At 40.4% G+C, this 18667-nt stretch overlaps 1 protein-coding gene across 1 annotated transcript in view; it reads left to right on the top strand.

Annotated features, from left to right (window-relative positions):
* The window catches only part of amot (angiomotin), a 55592-nt gene extending 39742 nt beyond the window's left edge, over nt 1-15850 (top strand). Inside the window, exons 8-18 of the mRNA XM_055148676.1 lie at nt 203-347; nt 2094-2186; nt 4400-4545; nt 6142-6207; nt 6575-6658; nt 8607-8803; nt 9580-9708; nt 12094-12326; nt 13045-13410; nt 13939-14054; nt 14138-15850. Coding sequence (XP_055004651.1) covers nt 203-347; nt 2094-2186; nt 4400-4545; nt 6142-6207; nt 6575-6658; nt 8607-8803; nt 9580-9708; nt 12094-12326; nt 13045-13410; nt 13939-14054; nt 14138-14302 — 1740 coding nt within the window. The 3' untranslated portion in view covers nt 14303-15850. The remainder of the gene's footprint in view (nt 1-202; nt 348-2093; nt 2187-4399; nt 4546-6141; nt 6208-6574; nt 6659-8606; nt 8804-9579; nt 9709-12093; nt 12327-13044; nt 13411-13938; nt 14055-14137) is intronic.
* Nucleotides 15851-18667: the final 2817 nt, after the last annotated feature.

Here is an 18667-nt window from a genome sequence, read left to right as displayed (position 1 = left end):
CTACAGCAAATCAAGTAATCCAAAGTATTCAGATTACATTACTCACTTTAAGTAATTTAATAGATTACATTACAAACTACATTTTGGGATATGTAATCTGTAATCTGTAGGGGAATACATTTTAAAAGTCACCTTCCCAACACTGTCTCCAGAAGTGTGGTCAGGACCCGAGTTAAAGCGTCTGTTGTGTTTGTTGTTTCAGTTGGAGACGGAGATCCAGCTGGTGTCGGAGGCCTACGAGAACTTGGCCAAATCTTCATCCAAACGAGAAGCTCTGGAGAAAACCATGAGGAACAAACTGGAGCTGGAGGTGAGACGCCTCCACGACTTCAACAGAGACTTGAGAGGTGAGACTTCAGCGCCCCCTGCGGGCTCGTGTCACACGTGCAGGTCAACAGTGAGCAGATCAAAACGGTACTAAAGCTGCACTGTGTAACTTTTCTGGTGGAGAGTTTGTCAAACACTTTCCTCCGTGCTGATGTTATTGCTTTGTCTGGAATTTTTCACAATACGGCATTAAACCTATTCTATCTACATGGAGACCAAAACAGAGCAAGTTACAGGTCAGATCTGTGGAGAGGCGATGCCGCTCACAGTCAGAATGTTTGTTTTTCTCGGTATTTTTGAGCTATAAATCCTCCTGTAATTGAATAAATGTAAAGTAGAGATGTTTAAAGCTGCACTGTGAGACATTCCAGGCAGAGTAATTACATCACCACGGAGGAAAGCGTTTGACGAACTCTCCACCAGAAATCCATCCATCCATAGAAACAAGCAGGTGGCAGACCTAGTGTTGTAGTCCAGACCGCACTAATCACTAATCACTAATCAAGACCAGGACCAGTCCGAGACCAAAGGTTCCCAAGACCGAGACCAAATCGAGACCAGCTTTGTCACTTTCTACATTTATTTGTATTTTACAGCTATTTTGGCACAAATATATCAATGTTTTTATGAATCTATCTCCATTTTATCTGGTTAATGTTCATTTAACCTTAAAATAAGCCAAACAAACTGTACTGCACTGAAACACTCTGCGCCCGAGTCTGAGACCGAGTCCAAAATCTGTGTATCTTTCATTCATTTTTCAATATAAAACCACAAATAAGAAAAAAAAACAAAAAAACAATTTCTTTATTATTTGTCTCCAAAACCAAAATGAAAAAAACAGTTCAGTTTTAGATTTTGTGTTTAAATGAAAAATGGAAAAAACAAATAACGGACGTTTCCCATTTACATGACTTCCGTGACTGGGATGCCGAACTTTTGCGCTGCATACGGACTGAACCAGGACTGATCCAGGTCCAGGACCAGAGCGGGACTCAGAGCAGGACTCAGACTGAGACCAGAGCGGGACCAGAGCAGGACTCAGACGGGGACCAGACTGAGACTGAGACCAGAGCAGGACCAGAGCAGACTCCGAGCTTTGACTCCGAGCCTCAGCTTCGAGCTCCGGCCCTGCAGTGGGCTCTGAGCCTCCGGTGTGGTCCCGGACCTGGATTAGTCCTGGTTGCAAAAAAAAAAAAAAAAGTGCAAAAGTCCAGCATCACAGTCACTGAAGTCAGGTAAATGGGAAATGGCCGTTACTCGTTTTTTCCATTTTTCATTTCAACACAAAATCGAAAACTGAAAAACGAATCGTTATCTGGTTGTTCATTTTGGTTTTGGAGACAAATAATGAAGAAAATTGTTTGTTTTTTTCATTTTCTTATTTTTGGTTTTATTTTGAAAAATGAATAAACGAATAACACACGGATTGACCAAGACCATAAAAAAGCGTCCTCGAGATCAAGCCCGGTCTCGAGCACCACGACACTAGACCGACCCCCAACCAAAAAGTTACACAGTCCATGTTTCCAGTTTATAAAGTTTGAGAAACAGATTTAAAATAAAATTAGAGGTCACCACAGAGCTGACTAACCCTGAAATTTCAAACTTTTAACATTATTATTTATTTTCTGAAAAGTCTGTGAGAAAAATGTACTTCGGGAAGCGAGGCACGAGCGTTCACTGTTGACCTCCGTAACACTCTTTATTGTGCTTTAAGTATTTTCTGTGTTTCTCGTGAGTTTAAACTTTTCCTGTTGCCGCAGAGCGAATGGAAACAGCCAATAAGCAGCTGGCAGCCAAAGAGTGTGAAGGATCTGAGGACAACCGCAAAACCATCTCCCAGCTCATCTGTCAGAGTGAGTAGAGCAGCAGAGCCACACACAGAGCCGTCTCCTTCTCCTTTACCCTCCGAGGTTCTGTTTGGACTGACTCGCATGTGTTTCAGTCGTCTTTAATCGCTGATTTTCAAGTTGTTGTGTCGCTCATCCGCCCTTAGACTTGGACTGAAGGCCGCCACACACTACAGGAGAATTTGCGCGGTTTTGGCTGCGATTTGCTTCTCCCTGTGTTCAAGAAGGCGTGATTAGGCCTGTAACAATAATCAATACATTGATTAATCTTACGATAACTTTTAACGAGCTTGATAACTTTTCCAGCCACGATAAATACTATTTGCAACTTGATTGTTTTCCTCGCTCTCTCTCGCTCTTTCTCGCTCGCTGAATGTTAGACACATCTATCGCTCTCTGACTCCTCTCGTTTAAAAAGTGTAATGACGCTTGAACCAACGTGCGCTCTGTTTATCAACAGAGCGGTTGCGTGTGTAGTCTGCGCATCTGTGCAGAGCGCTAGCAACACAAGATGGCGCCGCTGTCAGAGTAACAAAATGGTTCATCCATGTGCGCCAAAACAAGTCACGATGTTGAATCAACATGAGTGAATGGGACACGTCTCAACAACCACGTGCGTCAAATGCAGCGGGCAAATGACGAGAAGAAATGTCTCAAACCTCAGCAGCCGACATAAACCCAAACCCGAGCGACAGAACTCGCCTAGCGCCCGGGACACAAAATCCCGAAACCGAACCGACACGACACCAGACAGGACAGAGACTCCCTCATAGTAAAATAACATCGTGTGTCGTGGGTTCATACGAACATTTAAATGACCAAAACGACGACGCAACAGCAGCCACAGAGAGACGAGACACTATACACCAATATAAGTCAGTGACTAAAATCACTTTTAAGGACAATTTTGTTACAAAGCTTTAATAATCCATTTTATATATTGCTTTGGTTGTATTTGGTTCAACAGTGGTTTATTCAGGTACATTTGTGTGAACAAGTCGTCGCTGTCAGACAGGCACATTAGACCAGTCCTGCGTTAAGTCTGTTTTATTTAGGCCTGTTGTTTTTGTTTGTTGTACAGTTCCTGTGTTAAATGTTCTTTAGAAAGTAAAGTTTATTGATCATTGAGAGGATGTGTTTGCTTTTTTATTCCATGGTCATTATATTAGTTGAAATTGGTCTCAAAATGTCAATATTATCGTTTATCGCAATAAATTATTGGTCAGTTAATTGTCCTGCAAAATTTGTTATCGTTACAGGCCTAGATGTGACCTGACTTTTTGTCCTCGTGTGTGATTTCTGAAGCTGCTGGCAAGGGGTGGGGATGTGTCACAACCAATATTTGGGGAAGACAAAATAGTCCCTACCAATATTTGACATTTTATTTTAATAAACAAAAATATAAATCTATTCCAATATTTTTCCAAATTCAAGTGTATTAATTGAACAGGTTTTAGTTCACATTTAGTTTTTTAGACATTCTGAGATGTGTTCAGTGAGATGACGACAGGGTTACTCCTGCCGCTGTTTCATTGGCTGTAACAGAGTGATGTCATTAGTGGAGCCTAAACTGAGGAAGTGGCAGGACAGGGCCGCACCTGAAGATGTCTGCTTGAGCAGGCGTGACTGAAGATACTGAAAAACTTTTCAAATGGAACTTACTCAGCTTCATCTTCAGTTAAACTTGTCTTATAATGAGTCGCGGTGGAAAAAGAGCGACTATCACCACAAGTGCACCTCCCAAGCCCGACTCTACTGACAATATTTCATGGAAAAATGTACAAACATGACCTCACAAATATCTGCTACAAACTTCTACATCGCTGTTTTCCACTAAACAATCATCTTAGAAGGACAATGGACACAAACTGAAAAATGAAACCACCTCTCACTTTTGTTGGACCTGCCCAGACTCTGAGTGTTGTTGGAAAGAATTCATAAAACAAATGCCGTATTTTCCGAGTTATTAGACGCGCTCTTAAACCTCCAACCCCATCAAAAAACGGCCGCACGCCCCACAATCCAGAGCGCGCCCCATACACGAATCCACTCAGATGTCCCAGCACGACTTCAGTAATAGCCCGGAAAATACAGTACAACTTCTTATGCCATTTTACCCTTTCTTATAAAGATGTGCTGTGATAAATAGAGATAATTAATTCAGAATAATTAAAAAACATCATGTAAATGTGACTTGTGTGTGTGTTTTTTTTCTTCAGATAAAGAGACGCTGCGTGAGAAGGAGAAGCTGGAGATGGAGCTGAACTCTCTTCGGTCTCAGACAGAAGATCAGAGGAGACACATCGAGATCCGAGACCAGGCCCTGAACAACGCCCAGGCCAAAGTCGTCAAACTGGAGGAGGAGGTGACCGCGCTGCACACTCACCTGACACTGAACCAGGACTGAACCAGGACTGAACCAGGACTGAACCAGGACTGAACTTGGACTTGAGAGAGAAAGAGGGAGGACCCTGAGCCCATGGAGCAGGGTGTCCACAAAGTGCGATCTGGTGATGGCTGCGCCGGTCCTTTCACCTGCGGTCACCCGATGGTCTATGCAGGTGCACCCCCGGGCCAGTCCAGACTCTCAGTCCTGGTTCAGTCCTTGTTTAGTCTTTCTGGTTCAGTCCTGGTTCAGTCCTGGTTTAGTCCTGGTTCAGTCCTGGTTTATTCTGTTTCACAGTGGCGGGCCGTGCATTTCAACCTTAGGCCTTCAGTGACGCCCCATACATTAACTTCACCTCAATATAGGCTAGTCAAGCAGCACTTTATTTCAGGAGCATTTAAAACCATCAAGTATGCATTCACAATTAAGATTAGGAAACTAAGTTCACAGATATTGTCAAAAATAAAAAGGTGATTTAAAAATACTAAACAAAATGCCACCAAAATTACGCTGTGTGATCTTAAACAAGTCTGTCTAATAAATTGCGCAATGTCGCCGTTTCATATAAGACACCAACCAGACAATAACAAAACAAACTATTCTTTGAAAATAAAGTTAAGAGATCGTTTGCATTTTTGAGAATAGGCTATACAACAGCAAATAACTGAAAATATTGCAATGACAAGAAGAAATTGAAAATAAAATGCATTTACTCACCAACATAGTTCTCAACAGCGTCTGCTTATTTGAAAATAAAGTCGAGCCTCCTTTCTTTTCTCAAGAACACTTCAGTGGCTCTGTTGTACAGTTTATCGGCGCGTTTTAGGTCCATCAGTAAGTCCTTTTCTATGGACATGGAGGCTAATGCTGAAAGCCGTTTCTGTCCGGTCGTGTTTCTGGCATAAGTTTTAATACGCTTTAACGTTGAAAATGACCGCCGCTCGACAGATGCAGTGGATACAGGGATAGTAACAGCCAAACAGGCCAGTGCGTAAAGTTGTCCCAAACTCTCACTCAGATTTTTGCTCCGAAGAAAATCATGAAGATCAGCTGGACTTCTCCCTTCAAAATCAACCATGGCATACATTACAGTCAGTTCTGTTTTAAGTCGGGGAAGATCAAATAATGATCCGTGGCTCTGTGTTAAGCTGGAGAAGGCTGTTTGTGGAAATTTTTTCCTGTATATCTGAAAGTGCTGAGGGTCGAGAAGGGAGAGAAACATCAGCCTTTCGTGGTCCTGAAATCGAGTCCGTGTCTGGGAAAGAATGTTGTCCAGAATGCTGGTGTGGAGACGTTGGTAGTGTGCGCGCAGGTCGTCTTGTGTCGCGCCCTGGCCTCTGCGCGCGCTTGGACCACCTGAGATGTGTCGGACAAACCCTTTTCCTTGCTGGGATAGGCTAGCTAGCGCAGGGGTTAAGCGACCTCTTCTTACGATATCCAACTTTTCCTGAAAGGGCCGTCTTGAAAATGGCGTGGAAAGTAGATCTGCAACCAGATCAATGTCTTCTCCTTCGGCCATTATGGGTTAAAAATACAGCTGGCTCTTGAATTTCCGTGTTTATTTCAATTCTCCAGATTGCCGCTTGTCAGGCCCTAGCAAGTGCTAATCCAATCACCGAACGCGCACGGGTCGAGTTCAGCGTAAGACCTTCTAGCTAGCCTTGGTACGCAGAATCGAGATCTGATTGGCTATTGCAACCTGACTGTGCCCGTTCACTTACAGTGCACAGGGGCCTGCTCTGTTTATTCTGAAGGTCTCAAGCAAATTTAATTTACTTGACAACACAAGCTAGCTGAAATATAATTGGTTAAAAACTCTACCATAAAAAAAACACTATTGGAAGCCACTCGACTAAGTGGAAATAATATGACGTAAAGAATACAGAGAATAGAGAATCATTTTGTTTACATATTTATGAAAATAAAATAACATAAATTTACTTTTCTTGAGCATGTTTAGGCCAGCAGAGAAGGCCTTGCTGGCCCTGACGGCCCACCACTGTGAAAGCACTCTGGCGGATTCAGCTGTGTGATCGAGCACAGACTGAGGACCAGACTGGAGAGAGAGCTGGAGTCTCTGCGCATGCAGCAGGTACAAACTCCACTCTGTCGTCCACTGGACACAGGGGACGAGCAGGTGTGGAGTACAGAGCTGTGTCTCAGTGTCCAAACTTTTATCATTTTGCAAATCAAAATTTGAAGAAGCAGAGCGCCGGTCGAGACTGGTGATCAGAACACTGGATAATTCACATATGAGCATTAATAACAGGTCGGATCAGGGGTCACCAAACTTTTTTCTCTGAGGGCCACATGATTCCTTCTGACTGTGATGGGGGTCGGGGTCAGAATTGTTTGACCCTGACAATATGGATTATATTCTTTGAAAACCTTCACACTTTCTTTACACATCAGACAAACTGCACGAAACTTACACTGAACACAAAAATAATCTGTCATCCACTGTTCTTAAACTCTGCTCTCTGTCAACTTTTTGTACTTTAACACGAGACATTTTTCTGTCGTTAACTGCACTACAGAACTCTGCACGTGTGTCGACTCTCACTGTTTGATCTCGAGTTTGTCAGGTGACGGAAATATGGCAGCAAATGTAAATACATCATATAATTATTTAAATATTTCATTTTTATTTCATAGAAATATCATTTTTTTATTGACAAAATCAACAAAATACATGCAGATGTGTTATTATTTCCCTAAAAGTAATTTTTAAAAAAGGCCATGACACTTTTGAGGATTGCCTCATAGGGTGAGTTCAGGTGGTGGGGGCAGAGGGTCTCGTCAAAGGGGCGTAGAAAGTCGGAGTCGGGCCTTACTTTGATGACCCCTGAGTTAGAATGAACCACCTGCCAATTTCCCAAGATCAGGGATCTCCAACCTGTAGCTCAGGAGCTTCCAGTCGCTCTCCACCTCCTTCCAAGGAAGGATTTCTGAATTCTATGTATTGAATTCTATGTATTTCTGAATGCTGTGTATTCTATGTATTGTGGATAATAAGCAAAATCTGATAAATTACCATTACAAGTGTATCATTTTGATGCCTAACTTGGTGCAACGATAAATGGATAATGGTTTATGTTTTAGGATCATCTAACAATCACCATCCAAGTCTTGCCGTGGCTCTTATATTTACTCAGTTTCTTTGCGACTGCTGGAATCAGCACCTCTCTGGCATTTTTGTTTCATAAAGGAGCTCACTGGAGAAAAAAAGGTTGGAGACCCCTGATCTAGAAGCCTGAGAGTCAAAAAAATTAGTTTGAGGGCCACATTTGGTCCCTGGGCCGCAGTTTGAACATCCTGTCTTAACTCAAAACTATTGAGAATAAGATAAATATTCTGAATGAAAGTTTTGAGCTCCTCTGTATGTTTATATTTGATCAGTTTATGTCAAACTTGAACACTAGTGCCTGTACACGCTGGACTTGAGCAGGTTTCAGACCCTGTAAAGTCCAGACTGACAGACTCTGTAAATGTAAATGGGTCAATGACGTGGAAGGATTTTCAACACCCAAATTTTTAAATATAAGAAATATTTATTTCTATTGAACTTTTTCAAATATTTAGAACGTCAGGTCTGTATAAATCTGTGTTTAACATTTATAAGAAGCATTTTGAGTGTGTTTTTATGGACATGAATTGTAAAAAATGTGATTGGAATATTTATCTAAATTCTGAGTAATATGAAGTGTATAGAAACAAACTGTTGACATTTCTTTAGATTTTTTTTTTTAAAGCATGTTGATTTTATTTGATGGTATTTGATGTCCACTATGAAAGACATTTGATTAGATTTAGAGTCCTTTTAGAAGAAGAAGTTTAAAATTCAGCAGCTGAGGGCGGACCACATGATATTTTTACATTTTAAGTACAAAAAACATGCATGATAACTAATGATTTCTGAAAAAATGATTTGGTCCCATGGAGGTCAGACACATGTGTGCTGAATTATTATAAAATTTTAACCTTGTTTCACTGAAGAAATTCTCCTTCTCCTCCTTCTCCTCCTCCTCTTGTGTGTCCAGCGTCAGGGCGGCTCTCAGGCCAACGGCAGCGTCCCCCCGGAGTTTAACGCCACGGCGCTGATGGAGCACCTCAGGGAGAAGGAGGAGCGGATCCTGGCTCTGGAGGCCGACATGACCAAGTGGGAGCAGAAGTATCTGGAGGAGAGCGTCATGAGGCAGTTCGCCCTGGACGCCGCGGCCTCTGTCGCCACCCGCAGGTACAGCGCCGCAAGTGCAGCACTGGAACACACTGAAGCCACGACACAGAATATATTTTCTACAGTTTGTTTCAGTTCTGTACAGTTTTGTCAGTGAGTCTCTTTCATTCACATGTGTAGATTTAGATTTATTGTCATTGTCCAAAATGCAACAGAACTTTGACAGAGCAAATCTGTAGCAGTAAAAATGAATAAATATAGACACACTCACATCTGCATCTGGAAAAGTGAACAGTGCAGGGTGAAAAAAGAACATTAGAAACAATCCAATAGAAAAAAAAGAAGAATATAAATATAATAAAAATCACGTGTTTAGGGCACTGATGGCTGCTGGAACAAAAGTGCTTTTGTAACTCTTGGTTTACAGAGAAGCTCTTTAAATCTTCATCCTAGGAACAATCGGAATTCAGAGTAAAGAGACGCAGGATAAAGCTGAGACTTTCCGACCTTTTCACCGCCTCATTCAGACAGTTTGTTATTAAGACTAGTCCTGGTTTAGTCCTGGTTTAGTCCTGGTTCAGACTAGGATTCAGTTTCTGTTTTTCATTGTTTAAAACTTGAGTAAAACTAATTGTTCAGAGATTCGATCAGTCAACAATAAAATATCCTCATTAATGTTCAATAAAACTCAAATCCACCTTTATTTTGTGGTTTATGAATAACGTCTGTGGACTTGGGTCGTGAAGGTTTGTGACTTTTAAAATATCCCCAGAAAAAAAGTTGTTGGGAAACACTGGTTTAAAACTCTTTCTTAAACCCGACGTGTTTTTGTGCAGAGACACGTCGGCCACAGTGATCAGTCACTCCCCGAGCAGCAGCTACGACACGTCTGTGGAGGCTCGGATCCAGAAGGAGGAGGAGGAGATCCTGATGGCCAACCGCCGCTGCCTGGACATGGAGAGCAGGTCAGGATCTCACCACCGCCGTTTTCTCATTTTTAGCACAATCCAGGTGCACAGAATAAAGGTCCTGTATTACACACAAGGGCTGGGGTCATTAAGAAGTTGTTGATACGATACAAACCTCGATACAGAGTACTTTCAATTCGATACGATATATTTCAATTATATTTCATCTTTATTTCATACAATCCTTTTGTTTTATTGACATATTTAAAATATTAATACATTTTTTAAAAGTAAGTATTTGTATTGGTCATATTATAGATTCAATGTAGTGACATGTTTCAGCCACTGGGGGGCAGTGCCACCTCTGACCCCCTCAAACTCCGCCTATGGTTACAGGTCAGATCTATGGAGAGTTGACCTCGCTCAGTCAGAATGTTTGTTTTTCTTGGTATTCTTGAGTTCTAAAACCACCTAATTGAATAAATGTAAAGTAGAGCTGCTTAAAGTCACACTGTGGAACATTCCAGGCAGAGCAGTGACATCTCCTCTTACAGGACTTTGTAAAATGGTGTGAAGAGTCGTATCTGCACCTAAATGTATCCAAAACCAAGGATATGATTATTGACTTTTTGTGAATGAATGAATGAATATTTATTCGGACAGTAATACATAGAACATAAATACATAGATATAACACAAAAAGTAAATATTTCTATGCTATAATAACAGGCAAAATAAATGTTATGCCAAATTTTCCTTGTGTCCAAAAAAGGAGTGGGAGGAAGTAAATACTTATTTAACCCCACCCCTTTTTTCTACCATCCCAAATGAACAAAGTACACATATAGACTTCTCATTTCATGTACATTATAAGCAATAATTGCACAGTACCCACATTACATTACAAATCTAACAACAACAAATATATGTATATTATGTACACAGATATAGTACACATCATATACACAGATATAATATTTACATACATACACACACATTATATACACATATACATACCCATGCAAGGCTTTGGGGGCAGGAGTGCTACTTGGATATGCAAAAAATGTGCAGAATTGTTCTTTTGGTGTCTTCTGTGTAGGACCAGTCTCAAATACAAAGTAGGAAAAAAACTGAGGCACTCAAAAAGTACAAAATAATTCAAAGCCTTTAATAGCACATGACAGATAAAGTTCAAATACGCCAGCGCGTTTTGGCCCTTCAGTTTGCCCTGATCAAGGCCAAAGGGCCAAAACACGTTGGCGTATTTTTACTTTATCTGTCATGTGCTATTAAAGGCTTTGAATTATTTTGTACTTTTTGAGTGCCTCAGTTTTTTTCCTACTTTATATACATACCCATGTATATCTATATATACACATATATACACCCATATACATACACATACATATACACTAAGCACTCATTTCTTCTGCACAGTATTTTGAAATAATGAATTTTTTAATTGCCCTTTTGAATACATGTATATTTGAACAAAGTTTTAATTCTATTTTCAAGGGGTTCCATCATTTTACACCACAAACAGAGACACAAACTTTTTCTTGTCGACATTTGAAAGCGAGCGCCTCAGTGTGACGTCACAGAGATCAAAGGGGCAGTCAGTTGAGTGTGTCAACTCTTATAAATATCTTGGAACATTCATTTATTCAAAATTTGAGCTGAGTTTTGATGATAATTTTTCTGGTGTGTGTAAAAGAGGCACCAGCGCCTTCACTGTCTGAGAAAGTTTTCCTTTTACCGTGCAGACAGAACCATGAGGACACTGTTTTAGAAAACATTTATGGAATCAGTTTTAATGTTTCCATTGGTCTCGTGGTTTGGGAGCATTTCTGCTAAAAACAAGAACTCCCTGAATCAGTCGGTTAAATGGGCGAGTAGGTGATTGTTCATCCTCAGAGCCGCTGGAGTCTCTAGGACGTCTTCTGTAAGTGTCTCGAGTACAGAGTATTTTAAGAGACGTGAAACATCCACTAAACTCAGAGTTTCAGCTGCTTCTCTCTGGTCAGAGTCTTTTAGTCCCAAGATCTAGAACGAATCGTTTTAGAAGGAGCTTCGTTCCGGCTGCTGTCGTACTTATGAATCAGTTTTAATCTATTTATCTAAGATTATGTGTTTTTAACATATTTAATATTTTTTGTGATTTTAGCCAAGTGTGATGGATGAATGTAACTAATTATTTAAGCAACAAACCATTCTGCACTGGAGCTCTGTAACACTTTATTTTGTAATTGTGTTTTTATATGGATTTTGTGGATGAATAAAATGTGAAATGTGGAACCTGCCTCTCAAATCTGCAAAACAAATTTACCTACGGGTACGAATAAAACGACCGAACCTAACCTAACCTAAGTATCCATAGAAACAAGAAGGAGATGAACCTGCAAATAAAAAGTGACTTAAATCTTCTTGTTTTCACTCGGACAGAATAAAGAACCTTCACGCTCAGATCATCGAGAAAGACGCCATGATCAAAGTCCTGCACCAGCGCTCCAGGAAGGACCCGCTGAAGTCCGACGGTCCGTCCATGAGGCCCTCCAAGTCCCTCATGTCCATCTCCAACACGGGGACCACCTCCGGACTCCTGTGCCACAGCCTGGGCCTCAACAGCTCCCCCATCACCGAGGAGAGGAGGGACAGCAGCTGGAAGGGCAGCCTGGGTGAGGACGCCAACCAGACCACCACACACGGTTTAGACCTGGTTTAATCCTGGTTTAGACCTGGTTTAATCCTGGTTTAGTCCTGGTTTAGTCCTGGTTTAGACCTGGTTTAATCCCACATCAATCCTAATTCAGTCCTAATTAAATCCAAGTTTAGTCCTGGTTCAGTCCAAGTTCAGTCCAGGTTCAGTCCTGATTCAGTCCAAGTTTAGTCCTGGTTTAGTTTTGATTCAGTCCTGGTTTAGTCCTGGTTTAGTCCTAAATCAGTCATGGTTCAGCCCTGGTTCTGTTGCAGTTTTGGTCCTGATTCAGTTCCAAATTAGTCCTTGTTCAGTCCTGTTTTAGTCCTGGTTCAGTCCTGGTTTAATCCTGGTTCTGTTCCAGGTTTAGTTTTTGTTTAGTCCTGGTTCAGTCCAAGTTTAGTCCTGGTTTAGTCCTGGTTTAGTCCTGTTATGGTCTCTGGTTTAGTCCTTGTTCAGTCGTGTTTTAATCCTGGTTCCGTTCCAGGTTTAGATTTTGCTTAGTCCCGGTTTAGTCCAGGTTTAGGTCCCATTTTAATCCTGGTTCAGTCCTGTTTTTTTCCCATATTATTGTTTTTCATTCTTATTGAAATTCCAAAAAAACTCGACTCCAGGTTTTGTTTGCGACGAGGAAATGACATTTGAACATAAACCCGCAGAGTTCCTCACAGACTGACAGTTCTGCCTGTGTCCTGTAGGGGTGCTGTTGGGTCCAGAGTTCAGGCCGGACTCTCTCCGGGCCGAGTCCATCTCCTCGTCCCCGTCCCCGGTTCTGCCCTCCACCCCCATGACGGCCGGACACTCCAAAACCGGGAGTCGAGACAGCTGCACCCAGACGGACAAAGGCCAGGCCCAGGATGGGAGCAAGTCCAGCACCCCGGCCCTGCTCCAGAGTCCCGGTCTCCAGAGTCCCGGTCTGCAGAGTCCGGGTCTGCAGAGTCCGGGTCTACAGAGTCCGGTCCTGCCCAGTCCCCAGACCTACCAGAACTCGGCCCTCCAGAGCATGACCCTCCCCGCGAGACTCTCCAGCCCCAGTCCGGTCTACATCCCCGACAGGATCGCAGGTACAAAAGAAGAGAATAGTCCTGGTTTAGTCCTGGTTTAGTTCTTTGTTTTTGTTTTGGTTCAGTCCTAGGTCAGGCTTGTTTTAGTCTCTGTTTTTGTCCTGGTTCAAGCCGAGTTTAGTCCTGATTCAGTTCTGGTTCAGTCCTGTTTTAGTCCTATTTTAGTCCCTGGTTTAGTCCTGGTTTAGTCCTTGTTCCATTGTGTTTTTGTTTTGTTTTGGTCCTGGTTCAGTCCTTGCTTAGTCTCTGGTTTAGTCCTGGTTTAGTCCTGGTTTAGTCCTGTTTTAGTCCTAGTTTAGTCCAAATTCAGTCCTGGTGTAGTCCCGGTTCAGTCCTGGTTCAGTTTTTAGTTCAGTTCTAGTTGAGTCTTAGTTTAGTCCTAGTTCAGTCTTGGATCAGTCCAGGTTTAGTCCTTGCTTGGTCCTTGGTTCTGTCCTGTTTTAGTCCTGGTTCAGTCCAAATTTAGTCCTGTTTTAGTCCTGGTTGAGTTCTTTAATCCTCTCTCTTGTATTTGTTTTTTTTTTTCAGAAGTTTTCCATAGCAGCACGTTGGATCGTAGAATCCCCCTTCACCCGCCCCCTCCCGTGACCACGCCCCCTCAGCCTCAAGCCCCGCCCCCTCAGCAGGAAGTGGACAGCGACATGGTGGAAATACTCATCTGAGCTGCCGTCTTTTATTTTTATTTTTAAATTTAATCTCCTTTTATTTTTATTTTTTTTCCATGAAGACGTCATTCCCGTATTTTACCGAAGCACTTCCGCAAGATTTTCCACCAGATCTTTCAAAGCCTGGAAAGTTTTTAGGTTTTATTTACGAACGGACGACGATAAACGAACGATTTGCCAAAAAAAGACACAGAAGAGCGTTTTTTGTTTTGTTTTGTTTTTTTTAAATATAAATAATTTTCGTTGAATTTCCAGGTGAAGGATTTGTTGTGACTCGATTGAAATGCACTAATTTTTAAAGCTGCACTGTGTAACTTTTCTGGTTGGGGGTTTGTTCAGTTCCAGCTCGTTTCCATGGAGACGCCGTTGCTGTTTCTGGAATGTTCCACAGTGCGAGTTTAATTAAACGGGTTCAGTCCTGGTTCAGACCCGAGTTATGTTCCAAGTTTAGTCCTGGTTTTAGACCTGGTTTCGATCTGGTTTCGACCTGGTTTCGACCTGGTTTAGTCCTGGTTTAGTCCTGGTTTAGTCCTGGTTTAGTCCTGGTTTGATCCTGGTTTAGTCCTGGTTCAGACCTGGTTTAGTCCTGGTTTAGTCCTGGTTTAATCCTGGTTTAGTCCTGGTTCAGACTTGTTTTAGTCCTGGTTTAGTCCTGGTTTAATCCTGGTTTAGTCCTGGTTCAGACTTGTTTTAGTCCTGGTTTAGTCCTAGTTTAATCCTGGTTAGATATTAAAAAGGACTCACAAACACTCCACAGATCTGACCTGTAACTCCACAGATCTGTCCGGTTTGGTCTCCATGCAGATAGAAACGTTTAAAGCCACACTGCGGAACATTCCAAACGAAGCAACAACAAAACCTCCACGGAGAAAAGCGTCCGACGAACCCTCCAGCGGAAAAGTTTCACGACACAGCTTTGACGAAGACGTTTGGACCAAGCGACGGCCGTGAAGCGTTCTGGGATTTCGGCAAAAATCTGGCGACGTTCGACTGTTACCACGGCAACACGACGCACACTCAACAAACACAGACAAAAAAAAAGTTCCAAAATATTCTGAAAACTCAAGAAAAAAAAAAAAGAAACACAAAATGGATCTCACTTTCTCTCTCAAAGGTTTCTCAGAGACCTTCAGCTCTCAAACTAGTTTTGGTCAGGACTGTTTTTTGTTTTTTTTAACACTAAAAGTTTATTATCTCACATTTCACATTTGGGTGTTTTTTTACGGTTTTACTTGAAGTTTTCAGTCCCTAGAACAAATTTCCAAATGGTTTACGGCAAAAAAGGAGTTTACAATTTTATTTTGAAGTTTAAAGTGCGTATGACAGGTTTTAACGATCCTCTTTTTTTTTTCTTTTTTTTTTAAATTTGGTGGGATTATAACTTTTCACGGCAAATTTCTCTGATCTGGCCAATATTTAAAAATTTATGTCAGGTTATTTGTGTTGTTTTCAGATTTATTTTCGATTAATTCTAGTCTAGAGGTCATTTATTTTAAGAGCACTAGTCAAGTAAAATAAAATTCTTGCTGCATGGACAGATCATTTCACTACTTTCAAGTCATTTTCTGAAAGATTTAAGTTTTTATATCTTAAATTTTGGCCAAATATAAATTAAAGTTTTACACCAGTCAAGAAGCAGTTTGCGAAAACAAGTTGAAAACCTAAAAAAAAGTAGAAAATTACGGGAGAGTTCGTCACAATTTACATGCATTTTTTCTGACACTTTAAGAGATGTTTGTTGTACATATAAATTAAAGTTTTACACGAATCAAGAAGCAATTTACTAACTAATACTAATAGTATTTGGTTTCTAGGTAACAGTTACGTGATTCCCCTTAGTGATGTCATGATTTGAAACCTAAAAACTTGGCCAAATTGGGAAAAAAAAGTCATTTGTGTTTTGTTTTTTAGCAAAATCTTCAATCTAATGATCTTCACTGTGTTTAATAAAATAAAATGAGTGGTCTAACCTGTCATAGGCACTATAAAGATGCACTGTGTAACTTTTTCGTTGGGGTTGTTTCTGTGGATACGCCTGGAATGTCGCCTCTCCGCAGATCTGACCTGTAACTCTGTTCGGTCTCTGTGGAGATAGGAGAAAGGTTTAATGCCACGCTGTGGAACATTCCAGACAAAACGACAAAACATCTCCACAAAGGAAAAAGAAAAGTTACACCAATAACTCGCCAATAACTCTGGAAACTCCGACTTTGGGCTAAAAAAACGCTGCGGAATTTTTCTGGCGCAGGGTTCGTCTCCATGGCGACATCGTCGCTTCGTCTGGGATGTCGTTTTTAACTTCTACGGGTCACGTCTGCAGAGCGGCGAGGTGAAGCGTCCGCTCACAGTAAAGAACGTGGATTTTGTGTTTTTGAGCTGTTAAAAAACAAAAGCCATAATGTCCCGAAACTCGCCACAAAAGTTACGCAGTGCAGCTTTAACTCCAGCTAAACAACTAAACATGTCAAATTTATATTTATGAAACATTTGATGATTTTTTTTTTCAAAGCACACGATTTCACGCCACGTTTATTTTTGTAAATATTTGCGTTTGTAGCACTTGTGTCCTTTACACTTCTTTACACGATTCACTTTTTATATGAAGATGGTTTTATTCACATCCAGGGGTCACGCGAAAAAAAAAATTTATCGTTATTTTTAATGTTACAAATTACTCTGGGCTTCACTTTAGTTTTGTGAATCATATTTTCAGTTTATTTTATTTTGTTTTTTAACTACAGGTCTTAAAAAAAATCAAGAGTTTAAGTCTGAAGGCAACATTCCAACACCAGGGGGCAGCGCAGGACCACATTTATCCCGTTGTTTTTTATCGTGGCGTCAAAGGGCTCGCTTATGTAACGGCTGCGTTTACGTTTGAGCTTTTTTATTGTATCCGGCGACAAAAGGTCGAGTCAAGTTACGTGTCGGGTCTGTGGAAAGGTGGCCCTGCTCACACTAAGAACGCATTTTTAATTTTTTTTTTATGAAATGAGAAGTTTAATGCTCTACTATGGAGAATTCCAGGTGAAGCGTTGACTTCTTCTGAAGACGAGCAGGTGCGATAAAAAAAAAAGAAGTGGAACAGTGGATCTTTTTTTAACGTTCATTACTCATGTATACAGTATTTGGTTCATTTAAAAACATTTAAGAACTTACATACATGTTTTTTTGTTTTTTTTAAAAGTTAGGGTACCTTCTCTGGCGTTGCCTTGGAAACGCAAATTCAGCTCAAGTGTAAAGAGTAAAAATAAAAAGGATCAGAGGCGTGACGGTGACGATGGGTTTAATATGAGCACTTATCGGTACAATCTTATGTTTAGGACTTTTATGTTTATAGTTCACAAGAAAAATTATAATTTTTACTAAAACTACGGAACCCTTGAGAGGCAAATGGAAAAAAAAAAAAAAAGCTTGTTATTTCAGCTCTATTTAAAAAAAAAATTTTCTTGTCTTCTTTTTTGCACCAACAACTTTACGTTTACAGTTCACAAGAAAAACAATCATTTTAACTCAAATATACAGAACCCTTGAGCAGCAAGCATTAACAACAAAAAAAAAAAAGCTGTACGTCATTTGGGCTCTATTTTTAAAGTTTTATTTTCTTGTCTTCTTTTTTTTTTCAGCCATGTCAACAGTTAAAAAAAGGGGGGGGCACGTCATTTGGGCCCTGTTTTCTCTTTTTTTCTTGTCTTCTTTTTTGCACCAACAACTTTACATTTACAGTTCACAAGAAGAACGATCATTTTAACTAAAACATACAGAAGCCTTGAGCAGTTAAAAAAAAAAAGAGGCACATAATGTGGCCTCTATTTTCTAGGATTTTTTTTCTTGTCTTCCTTCTTGTACCAACAACTCAAAAAAATCTTGTCGTCTTTTTTTTGCAGCAACAGCTAAAAAAAAGTTTAGTGTTTTTTTTTACTGCTGAAAAAGAAGCATGTCATTTGGGCTGTACTTTTTCATTTTATTTTATTTTTTTGTCTTTTTATTTATTTTTGCACCAGTAACTCATAAAAAAAAAAAAAAAAAATCTTTACAGCAACAGCTAAAAAATACTTTTTTTTTTTTTAACTATTGACATGGTTGAAAAAAAAAACGCGTCATTTGGACTCTGTTTTTTTTCCTTGTCTTCTTTTTTGCACCGACAATTTTACGTTTACAGTTCACAAGAAAAACGATAATTTTAAATAAAACATACAGAAGCCAAGTGAAAAAAAAAAAAAAAAAGTTTGTGTGAAGTTAACAGATTTTACTCATCAAAACTGTAGCTCTTTCACAAAATAATTTGGTAAAACATACCAAAAATGACTCTTGGTGATAAATCGATACAGCAGCCCACGATATCGATACTGTATCATCACATTAAACGATACTTCAATATATATCGATATTTGAATATTTTTGCACACTCCTACTGAAAATTTTGTTTTTGTGTGAATATTATTCGAGTGAGAAAAGGTCTGTGAAAGCTGAGGGCAAGTCGGTTCATGGTTTGAAGAGAAGGTGCCCCAACTTTAACTCTTTACTTTAACTTCACTGTGCAAGACTTTGAGGTTCTCCCAGACAAATACACACAAGTTAAACCAAAAAATGTA

This window comes from Boleophthalmus pectinirostris, unplaced genomic scaffold (assembly GCF_026225935.1).
Source record: "Boleophthalmus pectinirostris isolate CB_2022bp ecotype Guang Dong unplaced genomic scaffold, ASM2622593v1 HiC_scaffold_12, whole genome shotgun sequence".
Lineage (NCBI taxonomy): Eukaryota > Metazoa > Chordata > Actinopteri > Gobiiformes > Gobiidae > Boleophthalmus > Boleophthalmus pectinirostris.
Note: the sequence above shows the minus strand (reverse complement) of the source record. Positions and strands in the feature narration are given on the sequence as shown.